Below are 18,028 nucleotides of genomic sequence, written 5' to 3'. Positions count from 1 at the left end.
GAACAAAATAAACTCACATTCCCGTTCTATAAGATATGGCAGATTTGGTTCTTCCAATGCAACTTATATATATTCAATGTTATAAACACATTTATAATGTAAACACATTTTAAGTGGTTGATTTTGGATACATAGTACATTGTATATTTGCACCTACTCACTATTTGTATTTATTTTATTTTATTTTATTCTATTCGCACACACTCACACGTGTGAACACAAGTTGGCATATTACCTACATGACTATGTCCATAACTCTTTTTTGACAAAATCAACTTAAGTTTTCTTTTGAAAATAAAACGCAGAGTGCTGCTAATGAAGTCAGGGAGGCAAATGATTTTGGAATAAGGAACATACGTGTGTACGCCTTTTCCAAAGAAACATGAGTCTAAACTTCAAAGATGATAAGGGGCAGCACAACACACACACACACACACACACACACACACACACACACACACACACACACACACACACACACACACACACACACACACACACACACACACACACACACACACACACACACACACACACGCGCACATGTATACATGCACACGCACATTTACACACACAAGTATACACACACACACATGCACACACACACACACACACACCCACCCACACACACTGGTGAACTGTAATGTCTCTGCAGCTGTTGAATGCTATGCCAGCTCTCAGGGTCTATGGTGGGAAAGACGCCCGGAGGAATCTCACGATTACATCATCATCTCCATTGCTTTCACCTTAGCCCCCTGGGTTCCAGACGCCCACGTAGAATCTGCTTTGATTTTGATGTGTTTTACTACTCTAGTTTCTCATCCTCTTGCATCAAAAACTATGCAGCCAGCTGCCACATGAGTCCCTGATTCTGTGTGGTCATACTCAACGATGCTGTGGTGTCAATAAGAGTTTGGCGCCACCTGCTGGTTAACTACGGGAAGGGTACAAACAGGGTTCCTTGTGATAAATTCTAATTTATGCGCAGTTTATAATCACTTTGAGGATAATTATCATAGATTTATTTGGTTATCTTCGTTATATACCATAAATAAAATAAAAATTGCTTTAAAATAAAACATTTGTTTTCTTGGAAGCCTCTACGGGAAACCGTTGTCGTGGCAACCATACCGGCTCCCGCTGACAAACAGAGGTAGCAGTGATTTGACTCAGCGACGAAATCAACACTAAACTAGTGTTTAGCTGCTCCGTTTTCCTATGTACAGTCTCCAAATAACGCAGAAAGGTAAGAACTAACGTATAATTACCAAGGATAAATCATAATACTAAAAAGAAATACAAAAGTTAGGCTGACTGTTGACAAACAACAACAGTATGAACGGCGCCTACCGATTAAAGCTAAAGCTGAAGCTAAACCGACTTTCATTCATGGTGGGATGGTTCATGTCTGTTAGTTGAATCACATGGCTCCTTCATGGACAACAGATGGGAAATCGAGTTAGTGCTCTGCTTTACAATCAAATCCAGCATGGACAGGTCTGGATCAGTAGAGCTGGTGATGGAGAAGGAGGAGGAGGAGGAGAAGGAGGAGGGAGAGAGGATGGAGGAGAAGGAGGAGGAGCAGGAGGAAGAGGAGGAGGAGGAGGATGAAGAGGATGAAATACCTGCAAGGGCCTTGGCGCTTGAAATGGACATTTCTGCCAGCCCAGCTTTCCAGTGTTTGGATGAGGTAGGAGAGGCAATTACATTCTAAATGGAGAACTCTTATCCGCGGTAATAGAGCGTTTAATCAAAGAGAGAGAGAGAGCTGTGTCTCAATGAATTACAAGTTTGTGTTGAATTGTCTATTTCCTTGAATGCCAGGTCATGGTGGTTTTTGAAGCTTTTTTATGTACCAGTAATCACACAGACATACACACACGCACACACACACACACACACACACACACACACACACACACACACACACACACACACACACACACACACACACACACACACACACACACACACACACACACACACACACACACACACAAAACAGGTATACAGATACACAAACACGTGGTTGAAACTTTATTGTCGTTTTGATATAAAAGGTAACAGCATGTTGTTTTTTGGCATGATAGATTTTGGCAAGATGAGTGATAAAAAAGCTTGACAATGTACAAACACAAAGCTCTTAATTTGCAGGCATTAATATTCATGAAGGATCCAAAAACATATTGTGGGTCACATTGTCGTATATCAACAGTCCACTTCTCCTTGTTTGACCCTAAAAATAGAAAAGCTATACGCACCCAAAGTAAAATAAATACTGTACACATGTAGAATAGATAAACCCTATTTATTCTCTGGCCGATTAAGTAATGCTTTATCATACGTGAACACAAGGTGGCAGTATAGTGTTAGTATTATATGTGTTGCCTCATTTTCGTAACAAAAAACCCTGACATTGAGCTAAGTTTTTAGTAGAAAGGAGCGCATTCAAATTTTCATGGCTCGTGTAAAATAAATCTGCATAATCAAAACCAATTAATCCAAAGGATTGGCATATAACCAACAGCTATTTTCTTGTAAAATGGTGAAAGTAGGCTACCAGATCTCTGACGAAATTACAAAGTGGTTTCCTCTGTAACGTGGACTCATACTAAAGACATGCCTTATTAAAGTTAACATTCAATGTCTATTTTAATGACGTAGCCAATCGTGCTCGATGTTTGAGTCACTAAAGTTTGTATTTAATGCCACTGCTGGCAATTTAAATATATTTACGATAGAAAAAAGACATATCATGAAGATTCAAGTTCACTGTAGAGAAAACACTCCCTAATTATTTTCTGTGCCAGTTTGACGGAGCACAGATGAAAAGTTTCCTCGCTTCAGTGCAACACAATCTGCTGTGCCTTACGACCAGCTCTGCGATAATACCCAAATGTTCAGGATAGATGCTATCATTGTTTCATAGTATTCAAAAAGAGTGAGTGATACCAAAAAAATGAAATCTCAAACATGATGCGATGATTCAGCGTATTTTTAAGTAAGAATAGCTATTTTTTGGGACACGTCCAGAGCATGGAATAAATGTAAGTTATGGTTTGTCTTTGACATTTTTGAAGGATTTTAAATGGTTGTCTGGACATTCTTGAGCACCTCTCTGAACGGTGGGGATAATAGCCCAGCTCAATGGATCTCAACACTTCACAGAGTGCTTCGTGAGATATATCACAACGTTTTATCAATCGACCAAACCTTCCCTAATTCCTGCTTTCTTGAGCCTGTTATAACTTTTATGAGCTGCAAAAAAAGAAGGCTTAACCTTAAAACAAGACACTAAGTCAACACTTTGCAACCACAAGAGCCATCTCCATCGATACCAAACATCGACTGCCTATTTGACATCAAATATAAATGCGGGCCGAAGTAAACAATATTATATATTCTCCCAAAAGGACAGCTTTAGCAAATTCATCACAGGCGGAGAATCTTGAAATAGCTTTTACCATTTTGGTATTCATATCTGATTCTTATCCAAAGCCCTTAGACCAGGCTTAAAGCATCGAGCCATGGGAACGAGAGAGCAAAGCAAATGTCATCGAAATAGTGAAACAAACGCACAGATTGTAAGCCTACAAATCACTATCTCACCATGACCTTCCTTCTGACTATCGGTGTCTTTGAAATTATAAGCTTTTACGCTGTGCATTTATTTGTCTATTGATCCTTTGTCGTTCATGGACTTGGTTACATTCGTTGTATTAATTGTTTTGCTCAATTACGTTTTCACATATGCTTCCATTCTGGCTCCAGACTGCTCCATTGTGGGACACTTGTTTTTAATCTGTGTATTACACATATGCATGTATAGATGCGTGGACGGTATATATATACATAATTCGCAGAATGTCTATTGGTCCATCAGTGCCTACTTTAATTCATTATTTGTGTCCGCCCGTGATAAGTCGTCTCATCCGTCCGTCCAGGTTTGGGGGTCTGCCTTTCCCCGCAGCCTTCCCCCCCCCAACCCCCCCCAGTGTCTCGACATCCGCACATCCGCCTCCGGGGCTCTAGGGGGCGTAGTTCTTGGGCCGGATCATCATCTTCACCGTCTTGAAGGCCTGCCTGTAATTGGTGGGGTAGTACTCCGTGGACATGTTGTGCCAGGTGCCCCAGAAGATGCCGTTGCGCACGCCCTTGTAGTGCTTGTGGTAGTACTTGCCGTTGAGGTTGGCCGACATGCAGGCGTCGAACCACCAGCCCGAGCTGTAGTAGGCGCCGCAGTTGCCAGAGGGGTACATGTCGTTGTCGCGGTCGGGCGTGGTGAAGAACTTCTGGTCGTGGTTGAACTGCTTGTTGAACATGAGGGCGTTCCCTGCCGTGCCGCTGAAATGGTAAACGGTCGACAGTAAGATGTTTAGTTTTTATTTCAAAAGGCGGCCTGTTCCTTTGAGTCACGGTAAATGCAGTTTTGGCTCTGCGTTTCGGAGCGCAGTAAAACTGCAAATATGCACAAGGGCGAATACAGATTCGAACAGTAAGTCAGTCGATGACAACACTGTTTTAGGTTTGGGGATTATATTGTTTACGGGCTAGCCCTTTGACAGAGAAAACGCCGCATGACGTTTCTCTACTCTACGTTTCAAAGACGACAAATCGTTAATTCCGACAACGAACAACAAATTGCAACAACGAACGACGAAAGTACAAAGAATTGGACCCCCTTGTCGGGGAACTCGACCGGTACTACAAGGAATGACGCACCTGTATCCGCTAATCGAGAGGCGGTAGCGTAGGAACTCGTTGGCCACGTAGAACTGGTCAAACTTGGCATACTCCCGCACCCCCTCAAAGTCCTCCAGCTCGATGCGCAGGATCATGTCTTTGGCCTTGGTCAGCAGGTGGATGTGGTCGTTGCCCAGCCAGAACTCTCCACTGTACCATAGAGGGGAGGAGGAGGAGGAGGAGGAGGAGGAGGAGGAGAGCGTGGTGATATATATATATAATGTATATAAGGAAACCAAAATGAACTGAAAGATGGAGCATCGCATTGCCTGACTCGATAAGCAATCGGATACGGTTAGCTGCTGAGACGATGAGGTGGAGGAGAGGAAAAGGAGAATAGGAAGAGGAAAGGAGGAGGAGGGAGCGGAGGAGGAGGAGGGTATAAAAGATGAAGCAGTGAAGGAAGAGCAGAGCAAGACGAAACGAGGGGAACAAGAAAAGTGTTTTGCCGATGAGTTTTTGCTATAATATATCTCCACACTGTCAGTGGGGCAGTGTGGAGCGTGGACTTGATCTTCATTTTTTATTTTTTTTCTCCCAGATGGAATCCATACAAACAGCAGCACAGAGGAAAATTGAAAAATAGGGATAATTTCTGTCTCCGAAATGTGTGTATCGCCGGAGAGAATATGGCCCCGAAACCTGTGTGCGCAGAGATTGTCGATACGAAGGCGGGTGCCCACGATAACTAAAGCAAACCCTGTGCCCTTTCCTTCTCTCCTCTTCTGGCATTTGAGCAAAAATAATCAATTCACACAGGCAGCGGTGAACCTTGGTTCACCAAAACACATGGATTTACACAGTTTATAGGACGGCACTCAGCGTTTAACGAGCAACTAATAACTCAATAATATCCTCCATTTGTGAGCCGGTGCTAATATTAAAGTGTGAAGACAAGATTAGGAATAAAACCATTTTCGAGAGAGCAGGGGATTTGGCAGGAGCTTCTTAATGTTTTAATGATGCGACCCTGCAGAGGTTATTCTGCCTAAGCGCCCTCCAAAAAGTTCAATTGGAAGGGAAATATTGCATTGTCATTACAGTGTCCATTGAATTTACATTATCAATTTTCTCAATGAACAATGTATACTGTCGATACAGTATTTACCGCTTTTAAGTCTTCAAACACACTCATGATCAAACCAAACAAACAAGACAAGATATATCTTTTAAATAATATGACACATTGGATCCCCATACTGGGACCCCATACTGGGACCCCCTTACTTAACATGAACCACAATCTGAAAACCCCCACCTCCCTATGCAGGGAGCATACTTAAGTTAGTGAAAATTTTTTCTTGCTGAGACAGAAGTTGTTTGAAGACAAACTTGTATTAAACACAAGGTGGTTTCGGTTTGATCACTGAAACCAGTGGGGTCTCCATGGAGACAGGAAATCAGAACTCACATTTCAGAAATGGTTAAAAGAAAGCGTGCGAGAAGTGCCAAAAAAGACATGCGGCAAGACTCCTAGGGATAGTTTATCTCCGTAATCACTAGCTCTCCCAACCCCGGCGAAGTTATTTTCCCGCCAAAAGTACGCTACCCCGCGCCACACGGTACGTACCGGAGGTTTCCGAAGCCCTTCTTGTACTCGAGCCAGGTGCGGTTGAAGCTGACGGAGCCGTTGAGCCTCTGCTGGATGACGGTCCAACCGCTGCCGTACGACTCCATGTCGCAGAAGACCTCGAAGGTGCCGTTCCTCGCCTCTGGGGTGACGCGGTACACGCCGTTCTTCCTCTCCTCCAGGACGTTGTACTCCGAGCAGTCCCTGGGCGCCAGGATGACTGCTTTGGACAAACGGCACAATCGCATTGGTTTACTCAGTGCCGCTCTTTGAACGCATTACATTTAGTCATTAAGGGTGCATGTTTTTTTTTTATTATTGTTCTCAGCTCGCTTGGTAAAGTGCTTTGGATTAAAAAAAAAAGCGAGAGTGTGCTAAATTACTAAAATGTGCTGTCAATGTTTTATCCAGAGTGCCTTGCGAGTGAGGCTGAGAGCAATCAAAGCATACAATCGAAAATGGAGTTACTACAAAAAATTAAAAAGAAAGTGCTGCATTGACCAAGTTTGTAAAAACATTGTGGTGCAGTGTGACAGGGTCCATCGGACCACGTTAGCAGAATGCTTAACGTAGTCTTCTATCATAGTCCAATCATTGTAGCAGGAAATAAAAGAGCCAGAGGGCTGGGGACTTGAGAAGGGGTGGAGTAGACTTTTCCTTTTAAGTTTTAAGCAAAAAAAAAAGATGTTCCTTTTCAACATGAGTCCTGTAAGCATAAGGGCAAAAGCCATTGTTGTTTATCGAACACATCATTCTAGTAATTCCCTCCAGCCTAAGCGCTATGGATTTCGCTTGGGCATCTACTTGATAAAATGATTTCTCTGCAGACTACAGACTACGCTATGTATAGTTCAGCAAGCATAAAATTACAATGTCTGTATCTATTGAACGAGCTCGTTCATTGATCCCACGCCCCTGCAGAAAGTAGTTTCTCATTTTCCGCGCCCTTCAATAAACTTGTGTAATCAAGAAGCCGCTGGCGAAAAGAATATAAAAAACTAAACGAGAAGTTTAAAAAAAGAAGAATCAGCTTTCCATCCGACGATGAAAAGTGTTAACCGAAACCGAACGGAGAGGTAGTTCACCCCAGGATGTAAGCTGATGAGCATTACACTTCTGTCACACCCCGAGCCATTCAGAACTCCCCCGCAACTCTAAAGGCATTCACGCAGACATCCATTGCAATTTTTATGGAGATCTTTTTCCAGTCCTGACATCCACGCAAAGCAACCCCTTTCTTCCTTCCACCAATCAGCACTCCTGTCCGCCTGTCTTCCCCTGGCAGCAAACCGCATGCCGCCGTGCGGATAGAACCACAAAACCCGAAACGCTACAGGGTCCTTAAGCCTGGCGTTACTCCCCCGGAAAAAAATGAAAGGGGACTCAAAATGGGATTATAGAAAAAGGTCTTGCTTGCTCTGACACTCCTCAGAAAACCTTCTGAGGGACTGTTTCGAAACCTTCCAACTAAATCAGTCTGACACAGTGATGCTGAGTACTGGGCAGACACCGCCCCCCCCCCTCTGGGACATTAGACAAGGGGATTCACTCGGGCAGGGACCAGAGATCTCGGGACCCTGGGAGCGGTTCTACCCCCGTCGGTTGCTGAGTCGCTTACGACTCGCGATAAGAGGGTCAGGGTTAGCGAGTGGCACCTAGGTATTCAGCCCCCTTCGTCTCAACGTGGTCGCGATTGGAGGAGGATTTCAATCCTAATCAAACCTAATAACCCCCTAGCAACAATATCAAGGTCAAGTTGCAAAGACAACTCGGGCTGCTAAATGCTGGGGAAACTTCATGTTATCGGTGGTTTCGTCCTACCTTCTATCCCGCTACAGCAATGCAAATAGATGGTAGAAGATGGATGATGCTATTTTAGAGTACGGAAATTAAAAAAAGGACAACCCCTTCAATACCTACTATGGCTCGTAGCTGTGACATTGAGCGATTAAATGAAAACAACAAAAGGAAGCAGGGAAAGCCGTTGGGCATTCAGTCATGCCCCTCTTTGACGCTAACCTAATGAGCCTTCCTCATAGCCCCACCGCCCCCTTGAGTGCACACTGTACATTCTGTCGCCTGTCCTCCTTTCCTGTCGCTTCACATCACCGTAACCAGCCCCAGTTGCTATCAGCGTCCCTCCAGATGAGAGAGAGCTGGTGCCGGTCGCTGCCTGCCTGCCCGTGACCTAAATAACAGCGAATAAAGTCAACAACTTTGAGCTTTGAGACCGACTCGAATATCTGACTCGCAAATATTTATACCGAGTTTGAGTGTCTGGCGAAGGCATAGAGGGTCGGATAATACTTTGTTCGCTGGACTCAATTTACTGATCTCCTGAATTCTTGTCCTCTTTGGCGTTGTTGCCTTGGAAGTTCGGGCTTCCCAGTTGATAGGTCGATTAAGTTGATTTTAGCAAGAGATGGCAGTTTGTCAAAGTTTTTTTTACATATTGGATTTGAGTTTGGCAGCTGGGCTAACGGACTTTGGCTTTGAGAAGCATCGCAGACTGATAACAGTTGTGCGTGGAGAAAGATAAGGGAAGTGAGTTTCCAGCACCAGGACATTACATGTTCTATCATTCTCACATTACGTCTGGTAATAGCCCAGACACAGAAAACACCTGGAGCCATAAAAGCGGCCAAATGTGTTTCCCAAGTGAGTGTAATGGAATTTGTTTTGGGGGGGAAAAAACTATTCTCATCTTAAGGCAACACCTTTACCCCTGTTCATCGCTAATGTAATGGTGCTGAACGCCAGCATGTATTGCTTTTCATTCAAACCTTAAGGCCGAATTCATTTCCCTTAACTTCTGCTGCCCTGAAAATGGACATCATCGCCTGGAGCGAAGTTGTGTATCGGCAGAGGGAAGGCGATCAATATCATGACCACAGGGCACTCTGAAGAGTTAAAAGAAGCTATGCCTTTTCAAATACTTTTTTTGTTGTTTTGTGTCGTGGCCCTGATTGCCCCTCTGTAACCTGGGAGAAAGAAAGGTTTACTCCAAAATTCAGTTTTAACTTTACGCGGCTGTCAGTCTGTCCTTTGGTCTGTCTGTCTATCTGGCAGCTTGTCCTCTCCTAGACTCTTTCCAAGCCTGTCTCCTAAGATGTACCCTAGTCTGTGCCCAAGGCAGTGTCCTAGGCTGTCTCCTACGCTAGCCTTGTCCTGAGGCAAATTGTGACAGAATGGTGCCTCAACGTGGGCCCAGCGCTGATCAATTTCTGTGTAGAAAAATATGTCCCACGCACCTTGTGCTAACGGGCGAGTTACGACGAGAGAGAGAGAGAGAGAGAGAGAGAGAGAAAGAGAGAGAGAGCTGTTTCACGCTGGAATGAGTCCTCACAAGAACAGAAAGGGAGGGAAGGAGGGAGAGAGACTGGAGAGAGAGAGAGAAAGAGATAATGAAATGCTGACACACAGTGAGCGAGAGAGAGCGGGAGAGAGGGAGAGAGAAAGAGAGAGGTAAAGGTAGAAGAATGGGAGTGGAGAGCGTGAAGAGCAGTGTGAAGGAGAGCAAAACAACGTCACGGCAGAGAGAGCATCCCATAAAATGCAGAAAAGCTGAGAGAGAGAGAGAGAGAGAGAGAGAGAGAGAGGGGGGGGTTGGAGATGAGAAACAACCTAAGAGAGAGAAATAAATAAAGAGAAGATGAGTGTCTATACTGGGTGTAAATAGAGATCAAGGCTCATATAAAGGATGAAAATACACAAAGAATCATGAATCAGAATGAGGGGGGGGGGGGGGGGGGGGGGAGTCCAGTCAAAGCTGGAATCCCCTTCACACTCCCTGTCTCCGCTAATCTACTTAGAAGTGAAAGCCTGCTGCCTGACGCTCATAACAGTGTCTTTGGGTTTTTTTCTTTCCCACAGTAAAAGTACAAGAAGTCCAAGTCCTGCACCTAGGCTGGTACGGGTACATGCCGAGATGATTCTGTTTCAATTCAGAGAGCGTGGGCGCCAGTCTCCCTACGATTCCCTTTCAACCCCTAGCCAAGCCCCCCCCCCGCAGCCCCCTCAAAGTCGGCCCGACGTTTGCTTTGAGTTCCAGAAAAAGGGGGAACGCTTTGAATTTCTGACGGAATGAGTTTTCAGCAGCACCTCCTTGACCCCCACCGACCCTCTCCTCGACCCCCACCAACCCCCCCCCCCCCCCCCCCCCCCCCACTCCCGGCTGATACATTTAATCCTTGACTCCTGTGTCCAAGGTCCACCCTGCGGTGGATGTTTCTCTTTCCGTTTCACGGTTGGGTAGGTCGTCCCTCCATCACACACACCGTCCGCGCCGTCAACAACGTTGATGTGAGGCCACCAGGCAAACAGCGAGATAACTAACAGGAGACCCGTTTTATCACTCTCCGTCCCGTTCTCTCCCTTTCCCTCCCTTTTTCCCCCTCGTCTGAGTCAGCGACTCCACGAAGGAGCGTTCTGGAATGTTCTGGACACTTGAGGTAGTTGCGCAAGGAGGAAATTAGAACATTTGACCCTCCATCACAAACGTGTGCGTGGATCGCTGCCTCTACACTCTGAGCTCATCACCAAAAAATGTTTGCCCAGCCCTACCCAGACCTTTATTTTTGGGTGTGTTTTTTTGTTTGTATTCTGTGGCTGCGCTGGTCTGCCAGAGACGCCCTAGACATTGCATTACAGCAAATCGTTCCTGCAATTGATGGGGAGGTGGAAAGCCAGGGATTTTGAGGAGGTAAGGTGGTGGCGGAGGTGCTGCAGATGAAGATGCAGACCACGCCGCTATCCCCTCTGGGTTCAGCATCTGAGCTGGCAGCCACTGCACCTCCATTACCATCTTAATTGTCCTGGTGTGTGTGTGTGTGTGTGTGTGTGTGTGTGTGTGTGTGTGTGTGTGTGTGTGTGTGTGTGTGTGTGTGTGTGTGTGTGTGTGTGTGTGTGTGTGTGTGTGTGTGTGTGTGCGTGTGTGTGTGTGTGTTTTTGTGTGTGTGTGCGTGTGGGTCTGTGTGTGTGTGCGTGTGTGTGTGTGTGTGTGTGTTTGTGTGTGTGTTTTGTTGTGTGTGTGTGTGTGTGTGTGTGTGTGTGTGTGTGTGTTTGGGTGTGTGTGTGTGTGTGTGTGCGTGTGTGTTTGTGTGTTTGTGTGTGTGTGAAACACATCAGTGCCAACATATCGAATGGGTGTTTAATAAATGCCCTAATCGTGCAACCTCCCCCCCCCCAACCACACACACACACACACAAACACACACACACACGCACACACACATACATACATGCACACACACACACACACACACACACACACACACACACACACACACACACACACACACACACACACACACACACACACACACATACCCACACACACAAACGCTGCACCTAACGACGTTGGTTCTTAAATATCAATGCAAAAGCCACGCTCTGTCAAAACTTAAATCAATTGGAGGAGCTTGGTAAGGATGGGCTCAGCCACAGGGGAAACACACTGTAGGACTACCTATCAGGAAACAAGTCAGCCATTGAAGGCAACTCGGTCGTTAGTCTGAGAGATTGGTCCCCTATGTCATCTATAGCTGCGAGAACCCTGTGAATTTAAATGCAATGGTGGTTTTCATTGTGAAGTAGCTCATACGTTTTTTGAATAATGGAGTTCCATTCCGTCTATGAAGGGGCATGGAAAATTGGCCAATCAAACAAGAGACCAAAGGCATTAAGGTTTTTCTCTGAAACGTAGGCCTAATTATTTCAAACACATCCGAAACAGAAAAAAGCCAACAAACATTAGCAGTTTGGATGCTTTACGCAAATGGTTTGGGCGTAGTTTTACTTGACTTAGGTCTAAAGGATTAACGGTTTCCCAAAACGATAATCGAAATTGTCTTTCCTTTTTAATTAATCTCCAAATCTATCATCTACCCCTCTCCCTCTCCGCCTCCCGGTTCCTCGCCTGCGTGATTTCTTCCGCCACAGAGAGATTTGTAACAATCAGGACACTCGAATCAGCAATCAGCCATCCTCATCCCCATCCCCAACGTGTTTCCGGCTTGCTTCCCCTCCCTTTGCACCACTGCTCATGGCCATCGTTGTTTTTAAAGGTGACATATTATACCACCAGGCGTGAGTGTGATTAGCCATCACAAGCCGTTTTGAGGATCTGCCTCTTCTGACATCACAAGTGGGCGTGTCCTGTCCACCTAGATGTAATTGACGGATAGATGAGCAACATTTGTGACAGTCCACTGGGTTAGCTCGTAGACTGATCTATCACGCACACATCTAGGTCGACACGTCCACGGCTTGTCAACCCACATACCCGGTGGTGTAATATGGGCCCTTTCGATTCGGGGGCTGGATCAGAACTTACTCTTCAGGCTGCCCTGCACCGCACACTGGGTTGTGCAGGTGGAGCTGAGCTTGTTGACCATGCCGGTGATGTTCTCCACCCTGTGGTCCATCATGGCCTTGACGTTGTCCATGTTGAGCAGGTTCAGGCCCTCCAGTCGCCCTTGCAGGGCGTAGATCTGGCTGCGAGCGATACGCAGGCTGGCCGTCATCCGTTTCAGTTTGACCTGCGTCCGAAAAAATAGAGGAAGATCGGGAAAAATATCAGAAATCATATTTGACTTCTAAAATTGGTAAGTTGAACTCTATGGGTTGCACACACTAGCCGCTAGATGAGAAGAAAAGGCCTGATGTGTTGAAAGCATTTGCTCGCTGAGATTGCTGCCATATTGGACTTTGTTGGGTTTAAGTGTCCAATTTGCATTCCGGTGCAGTGATTCAGGCTGAGCAGAATCATTTGAATAATTTGTTATTTAAATGAATGAATAAAAGGATTCTCTACTCAGTGTTGAGCATAACTGAATATTAGCATTTTCCTTTATTTGTTTAATTCATTGGATTATTGTGTGTGTGTGTGTGTGTGTGTGTGTGTGTGTGTGTGTGTGTGTGTGTGTGTGTGTGTGTGTCTGTGTATGTGTGCGTGTAGTTGTGTGTGTGTGAGTGTGTGTGTATGTGGCCGTGTGCGTGTAGTCATGTGTGTATGAGTTTGTGTGTGTCTAAATGGCCATGTGCGTGTAAGTGTGTGTGTGTGTGTGTGTACGTGTCTGTGTGCTTGTGTTTAGTGAACCAGTGACCACTGGAATGTGGATGAAGAAATCAAAGTTGAACTTTGACTAGGATATCCTGAGTGTGTTGAAACGGCAGTCATTAAATCAAGTGAATAATTCCTTGTCAGATGAAATGTTTACAGCCCAAATATTTACATATTTAATGGATTCACTTCAAGTCCCTTAGCTTATGCCAAAATGTAAAAAGAAATAAAAAGCTGAACATTTTACTCACAGAAGGGAACATCAAATCCCAATTCTATCACACCACAGACTAAAACATTACACTGTCAGTATTAGCCCCATTCAGTCAAACACACATGGCAGTTTCAAGGGACAAGGCAGAGCACCACAAAGCCTCTACCGTCTCAGTAAACCCTACCATGACATCCGCAGCCTCCAACACCCCCACGCGCCCCAACACGCGCACTGCCCAAACAGTCCCCTAAACAGGAGCTCACCTGCATCTCAATCATGTTCCCGGAGGCCTGCGCCGCGTCTTTCCCTGCGGCGGAACCGTCCCCGCCCCCCGCCGGCGCCGTCCCGTCCGCGCCGCCGTCCCCCGCGTCCTCCCTGCTGGTCCCGGCCTGGCGCTCCTGGGGGTCCCAGCCCGGTCTCCGTCCCGTCCCGTCCCCCACGACCTCCCCGCTGTCCCCGCGGCCGGCTCCGCCGGGACGTCCCTGATCGGCTTGCTGCTGCCGCTGCTTCTCTCCGACGGCCCCCTTCGCCCCCGACGACGAGGACGCCCCGCCTCCGGCGCCACCCCTGCACCCCTGGCAGCTGCTCTTCAGCTTGCCCACCGTCTCCTTCAGGCTCTGCAGCTCCTTCACCGTCCTCTCAAGCATCCGGAACTGCTTGGGCAGCTGGATGGTGAGCGGGGGCAGCGTGAGCTGGTAGGGGCAGCCCTCCTCGTCCCCGTCGCCCCCGGACCCCGAGCACTGGCCCACGGGGCGAAGCCTCAGGGGACAGGACCCCCCTCCGCCTCCGCCCCCGCCTCCCCCTCCCCCTGCGCCGTGGGCGCTGGTGGCCGGAGGGGGGGTCCGCAGCTCGCTGGTGTCCCACCTCTGGGGGGCGTCCAGGACCACCGCCGCCGCCAGCGCGTAGAGCAGTCCGACGCGAGCCCACAGCGATACGCTCCCCATTTCTGTTCCCGTTACCGCGCTCCCGCTCCCGCTCGCGCTGGAAAACGAACGCTGAGTGAGTGTGTGTCTGTGTGTATGAAGAGTCCAAAAAAAGACTTGCAGCCACCTCCGCTATCGACTCAGAAAGCCCTCTTCCAAAACCGTCTGTGTGTGTGTGTGTGTGTGTGTGTGTGAGAGAGAGAGAGAGAGAGAGCGAGAGCGAGAGTAAGTCCGTTAGAATTTGCAGGAAAGTACCTGCTCTGATGCCGAGAGAGTGTCTGCGCAAGTGTGCGTCTCCGAGTTAGTATCCAGTTATGCAGTTGGTGAGAGAGTGTGTGAGTGTGAAAAGTGTGTGTGTGTGTGTGTGTGTGTGAGTGAGAGAGTTAGAGTGTGTGCGTGTGTGTGTGTGTGAAGAGAAGAGAGCCCAGCCTGCAGGATCGAGAGCGGGCAGGGGAACTGACTGCTGCCTCAGATAGCTGTGTCATTAATATCAGGGGCAGAGAGGGAGGGAGGGAGGATGGGAGGGAGAGAGAGAGAGAGGGAGGGCTCTGAGCAAAGAGAGGTAGGGAGGGGCTGAACTGTATTGCGTAATGCAAAACATAAGAGAGGGAGGGAGAGAGAGAGAGAGAGAGAGAGAGAGAGAGAGAGAGAGAGAGAGAGAGAGAGAGAGAGAGAGAGAGAGAGAGAGAGAGAGAGAGAGAGAGATGGTAAGGTGAGGTGGTTGAAAAAGAGAGAGCTAGAGACAGTAAGTAAGGGAGTAAGAGAGGGAGGGAGGGAATAGGGGAAGTGAGTGAGGGAGAGGCAGAGGGAGAAGAGGCAAGTGAGAGAGTGAGGGTGTGAGGGAGGAGAAGAGAGAGAGGGGGACGGTGAGCGAGAGACACATAGGTAGAGTGAAAGAGAGCGAGATAGAGAGAGGGAGAGAGAATAAGTTGAGGCGAGTGAGAGGGTCAGCAAGAGATGCAGAAATGGAGATGGGGAGAGGTTGAAGGGAGAGGGAGGGCGCGCGAGAGATGCAGAGACAGCGAGAGAAGGCGGGTGAGAGACCGTAGGGGAGAGAGAAGGAGAGAGCTATTTGGCCGATCTTGCCTCCGGCAGGTGTACTCTGTTGTCGAACCCTTGCCTCCCTGAACAGAGGGGGGAAAGAAGTCTCTAGGCTTTCTCGTACAATTGTTTTTAAGAGATGTTGGTCTGAAAGTCCCTGTTTAGTGTGCCAGTTGTCAGTTGTCATGCATGTAATGGCTTGTGTTTTTCTACTTTATTTTTATCCTTGTCATCCAAATTCATCTCAGATGTTCAGCTTAGGAAACGGGGGGTGTGTGGGGGAGTGTGTGTGTGTGTGTGTGTGTGTGTGTGTGTGTGTGTGTGTGTGTGTGTGTGTGTGTGTGAGTGTGTGTGTGTGTGTGTGTGTGTGTGTGTGTGTGTGTGTGTGTGTGTGTGTGTGTGTGGGTGTGTGTGTGTGTGTGTGTGTGTGTGTGTGTGTGTGTGTGTGTGTGTGTGTGTGTGTGTGTGTGAGTGGGTGTGTGTGGGTTTGTGTGTGGGTGTGTGTGTGTGTGTGTGTGTGTGTGTGTGTGTGTGTGTGTGTGTGTGTGTGTGTGTGTGTGTGTGTGTGAGTGGGTGTGTGTGGGTTTGTGTGTGGGTGTGTGTGTGTGTGTGTGTGTGTGTGTGTGTGTGTGTGTGTGTGTGTGTGTGGGTGTGTGTGGGTTTGTGTGTGGGTGTGTATGTGGGTATCCCAACCATCCGGAATAATGCCTTCCTGAAACTCTTAATTAATAACAATAGGCAAGGAAATGTCAAGTAAAATTCCGAGCCAAGAGTTTATTTTGGTTGAGCTCTGGTGAGCGTTACACAATGTCCCGGGATGACGGCAAACAGTCATAACAATGTTACATGTTTCTTGCATAAGCTCATTTGTTATCAGACGGAAATGCCAAAGTAGGTGAGCTTTAAACCAGATTCACATTACATGACGCATTCAACTCACGTGCTTCATCAAAGCGTTCGATTGCGTATGTAATGTTCGAGACGAAACGATTTAGACACTGAAGGCTGTGACCTTACCACGCTCGGCGCTCCCAATAAGAGAGCAGCACTTCATAAGGGCACGTGTTTGTGAAAGTATTACACACTCTGCTTCATCAACTCTGGTTTCCGTCAACCTGTTGTGACCCTTGATGATATTGGCCCGGGAAATGCGTTCTCCACAGAGGTCCAAACTGGACAGATATCAACGGTACAACTTTACTGCCATTTGTGGATGTTGCCGACAGACTGCATTTATAAAATGCTTTTCTAAGCAGTGGCAAGTCAAAGCGCTTTACAATATTGTCTAACATTCCCCCATTCATGTGCGTATTCACACACCGACGGTGGTATAAACCATGCAAGGCGACAGCCAGCTCGTCGGGAGCTGTCAGGTTGAGGTGTGTTGCTCACGTGATAACTCGACACAGCTAGGAGGAGTCAGGGATCAAACTAGCAACCTTCCGGTTACCAGCCAGCCCGCTCTACCTCCTGAACCACATGCCGCCCCAATAACTTGTCGTGTCAACTGTGATGGTTTCCCAGCTAACCCCCCCCCCCCCCCCCCCCCCAACACCCCCGGCTATAAAACAGCGGTGTATGTTAGTTTGATTCCCTTTCCCGGTAAAACGGCCTCCAACTTTTTAGACCAACTCATTTAAAGTCTTTGATGACGAGGACGAAAGTGCCTGCACGTGTCAGCCAGCAGTAGCGAGTCAGTCACTCGAGTCAGAGCACACTGATGTGGTTAGATATTATTGCAGTCCTTAACGTGACTCATGCAACTCCCTCCTATTTCTAAGTACAAGTTTTACAGAGCGCTGTTGTGGGATAGGAAAAGGGATTTCTGATGAATTCAGAACGGGAACCAACAAGAGTTGGTTCTTCATTTCACGGATGTTTGGTAATGCTGTTATTTGATATACCGTGGTTGTGTGTGTGTGTTGTTGTGGTGTGTCCCAAGTTTGTGTCTCTGTATCTCTGCATGTGTGCATGTGTGGTTGTGTGTGCATGTGTGGCGGAAGTGTGTGTTTGTGTGTGTGCGTACATATCCATTTGAACAAATGCATTTCTGAGCGATTGTCTTTATCTCGCTTCAAAGCTGGTTTGAACACATGCTGCCTCTCCCCCTCCCCCTCCCCCTCCCCATCACTCTCCCTCCATCACTCGCCCCCCCATCAATCTCTCCCCCATCCCCTCTCCCCCATCCCCTCTCCCCTCCTAATGATAAAGCCGGGCACCAAAAATAGAGCGATAGACCCAAAAGCGCTCCAAGCTGCGTCTGCCAGATATGGCTACTGTTTGTTTTTTGGGACTTTTTCTTTTCTTTGGTCACGCAAGCATTTGTCACTGTTCCCCGAGATAAGTGTTTTGTTTTGTTATTTGTTCTCGGCGCAGAAAAAAAACCGAACCCACGCAATATCATTCAGACTGTAAATAAATCTTTATATACCAACAAGCTCACCCATTCAGAAATAAAATACCCTCTAAAGTCG

The 18,028-nt window shown here is 47.1% G+C and overlaps 2 protein-coding genes and 1 long non-coding RNA gene across 4 annotated transcripts in view; 1 reads left to right on the top strand and 2 right to left on the bottom strand.

Annotated features, from left to right (window-relative positions):
* Positions 1-1,119: 1,119 nt before the first annotated feature.
* LOC132448049 (coiled-coil domain-containing protein 146-like) overlaps positions 1,120-18,028 on the top strand; it is a 31,768-nt gene continuing 14,859 nt past the window's right edge. Inside the window, exons 1-2 of the mRNA XM_060039110.1 lie at positions 1,120-1,246; positions 1,489-1,690. Of these exons, the coding sequence (XP_059895093.1) occupies positions 1,490-1,690 (201 nt within the window). The 5' untranslated portion in view covers positions 1,120-1,246; position 1,489. The remainder of the gene's footprint in view (positions 1,247-1,488; positions 1,691-18,028) is intronic.
* On the bottom strand, positions 2,025-14,989 carry LOC132447250 (fibroleukin-like). 2 transcript variants are annotated; one of them, XM_060037800.1, is made up of 5 exons: positions 13,854-14,989; positions 12,648-12,852; positions 6,314-6,536; positions 4,723-4,893; positions 2,025-4,344 (listed from the first exon to the last, which is right to left on the bottom strand). In XM_060037800.1, exons 1-5 carry the CDS (start codon positions 14,532-14,534, stop codon positions 4,029-4,031), a joined length of 1,596 nt encoding a protein of 531 aa, XP_059893783.1. In that variant the 5' UTR covers positions 14,535-14,989; the 3' UTR covers positions 2,025-4,028. The 2 variants fall into 2 exon arrangements, with proteins under 2 accessions (XP_059893783.1, XP_059893784.1); XM_060037801.1 differs by having other exon boundaries at positions 6,314-6,533.
* Positions 7,198-12,637, bottom strand: LOC132447252 (uncharacterized). The gene is made up of 2 exons (XR_009523056.1): positions 10,482-12,637; positions 7,198-10,436 (listed from the first exon to the last, which is right to left on the bottom strand). It is a non-coding gene; the product is annotated as an uncharacterized LOC132447252 (long non-coding RNA).

The sequence above is a fragment of the Gadus macrocephalus genome, chromosome 19 (genome assembly GCF_031168955.1).
Source record: "Gadus macrocephalus chromosome 19, ASM3116895v1".
Classification (NCBI taxonomy): Eukaryota; Metazoa; Chordata; class Actinopteri; order Gadiformes; family Gadidae; genus Gadus; species Gadus macrocephalus.
Note: the sequence above shows the minus strand (reverse complement) of the source record. Positions and strands in the feature narration are given on the sequence as shown.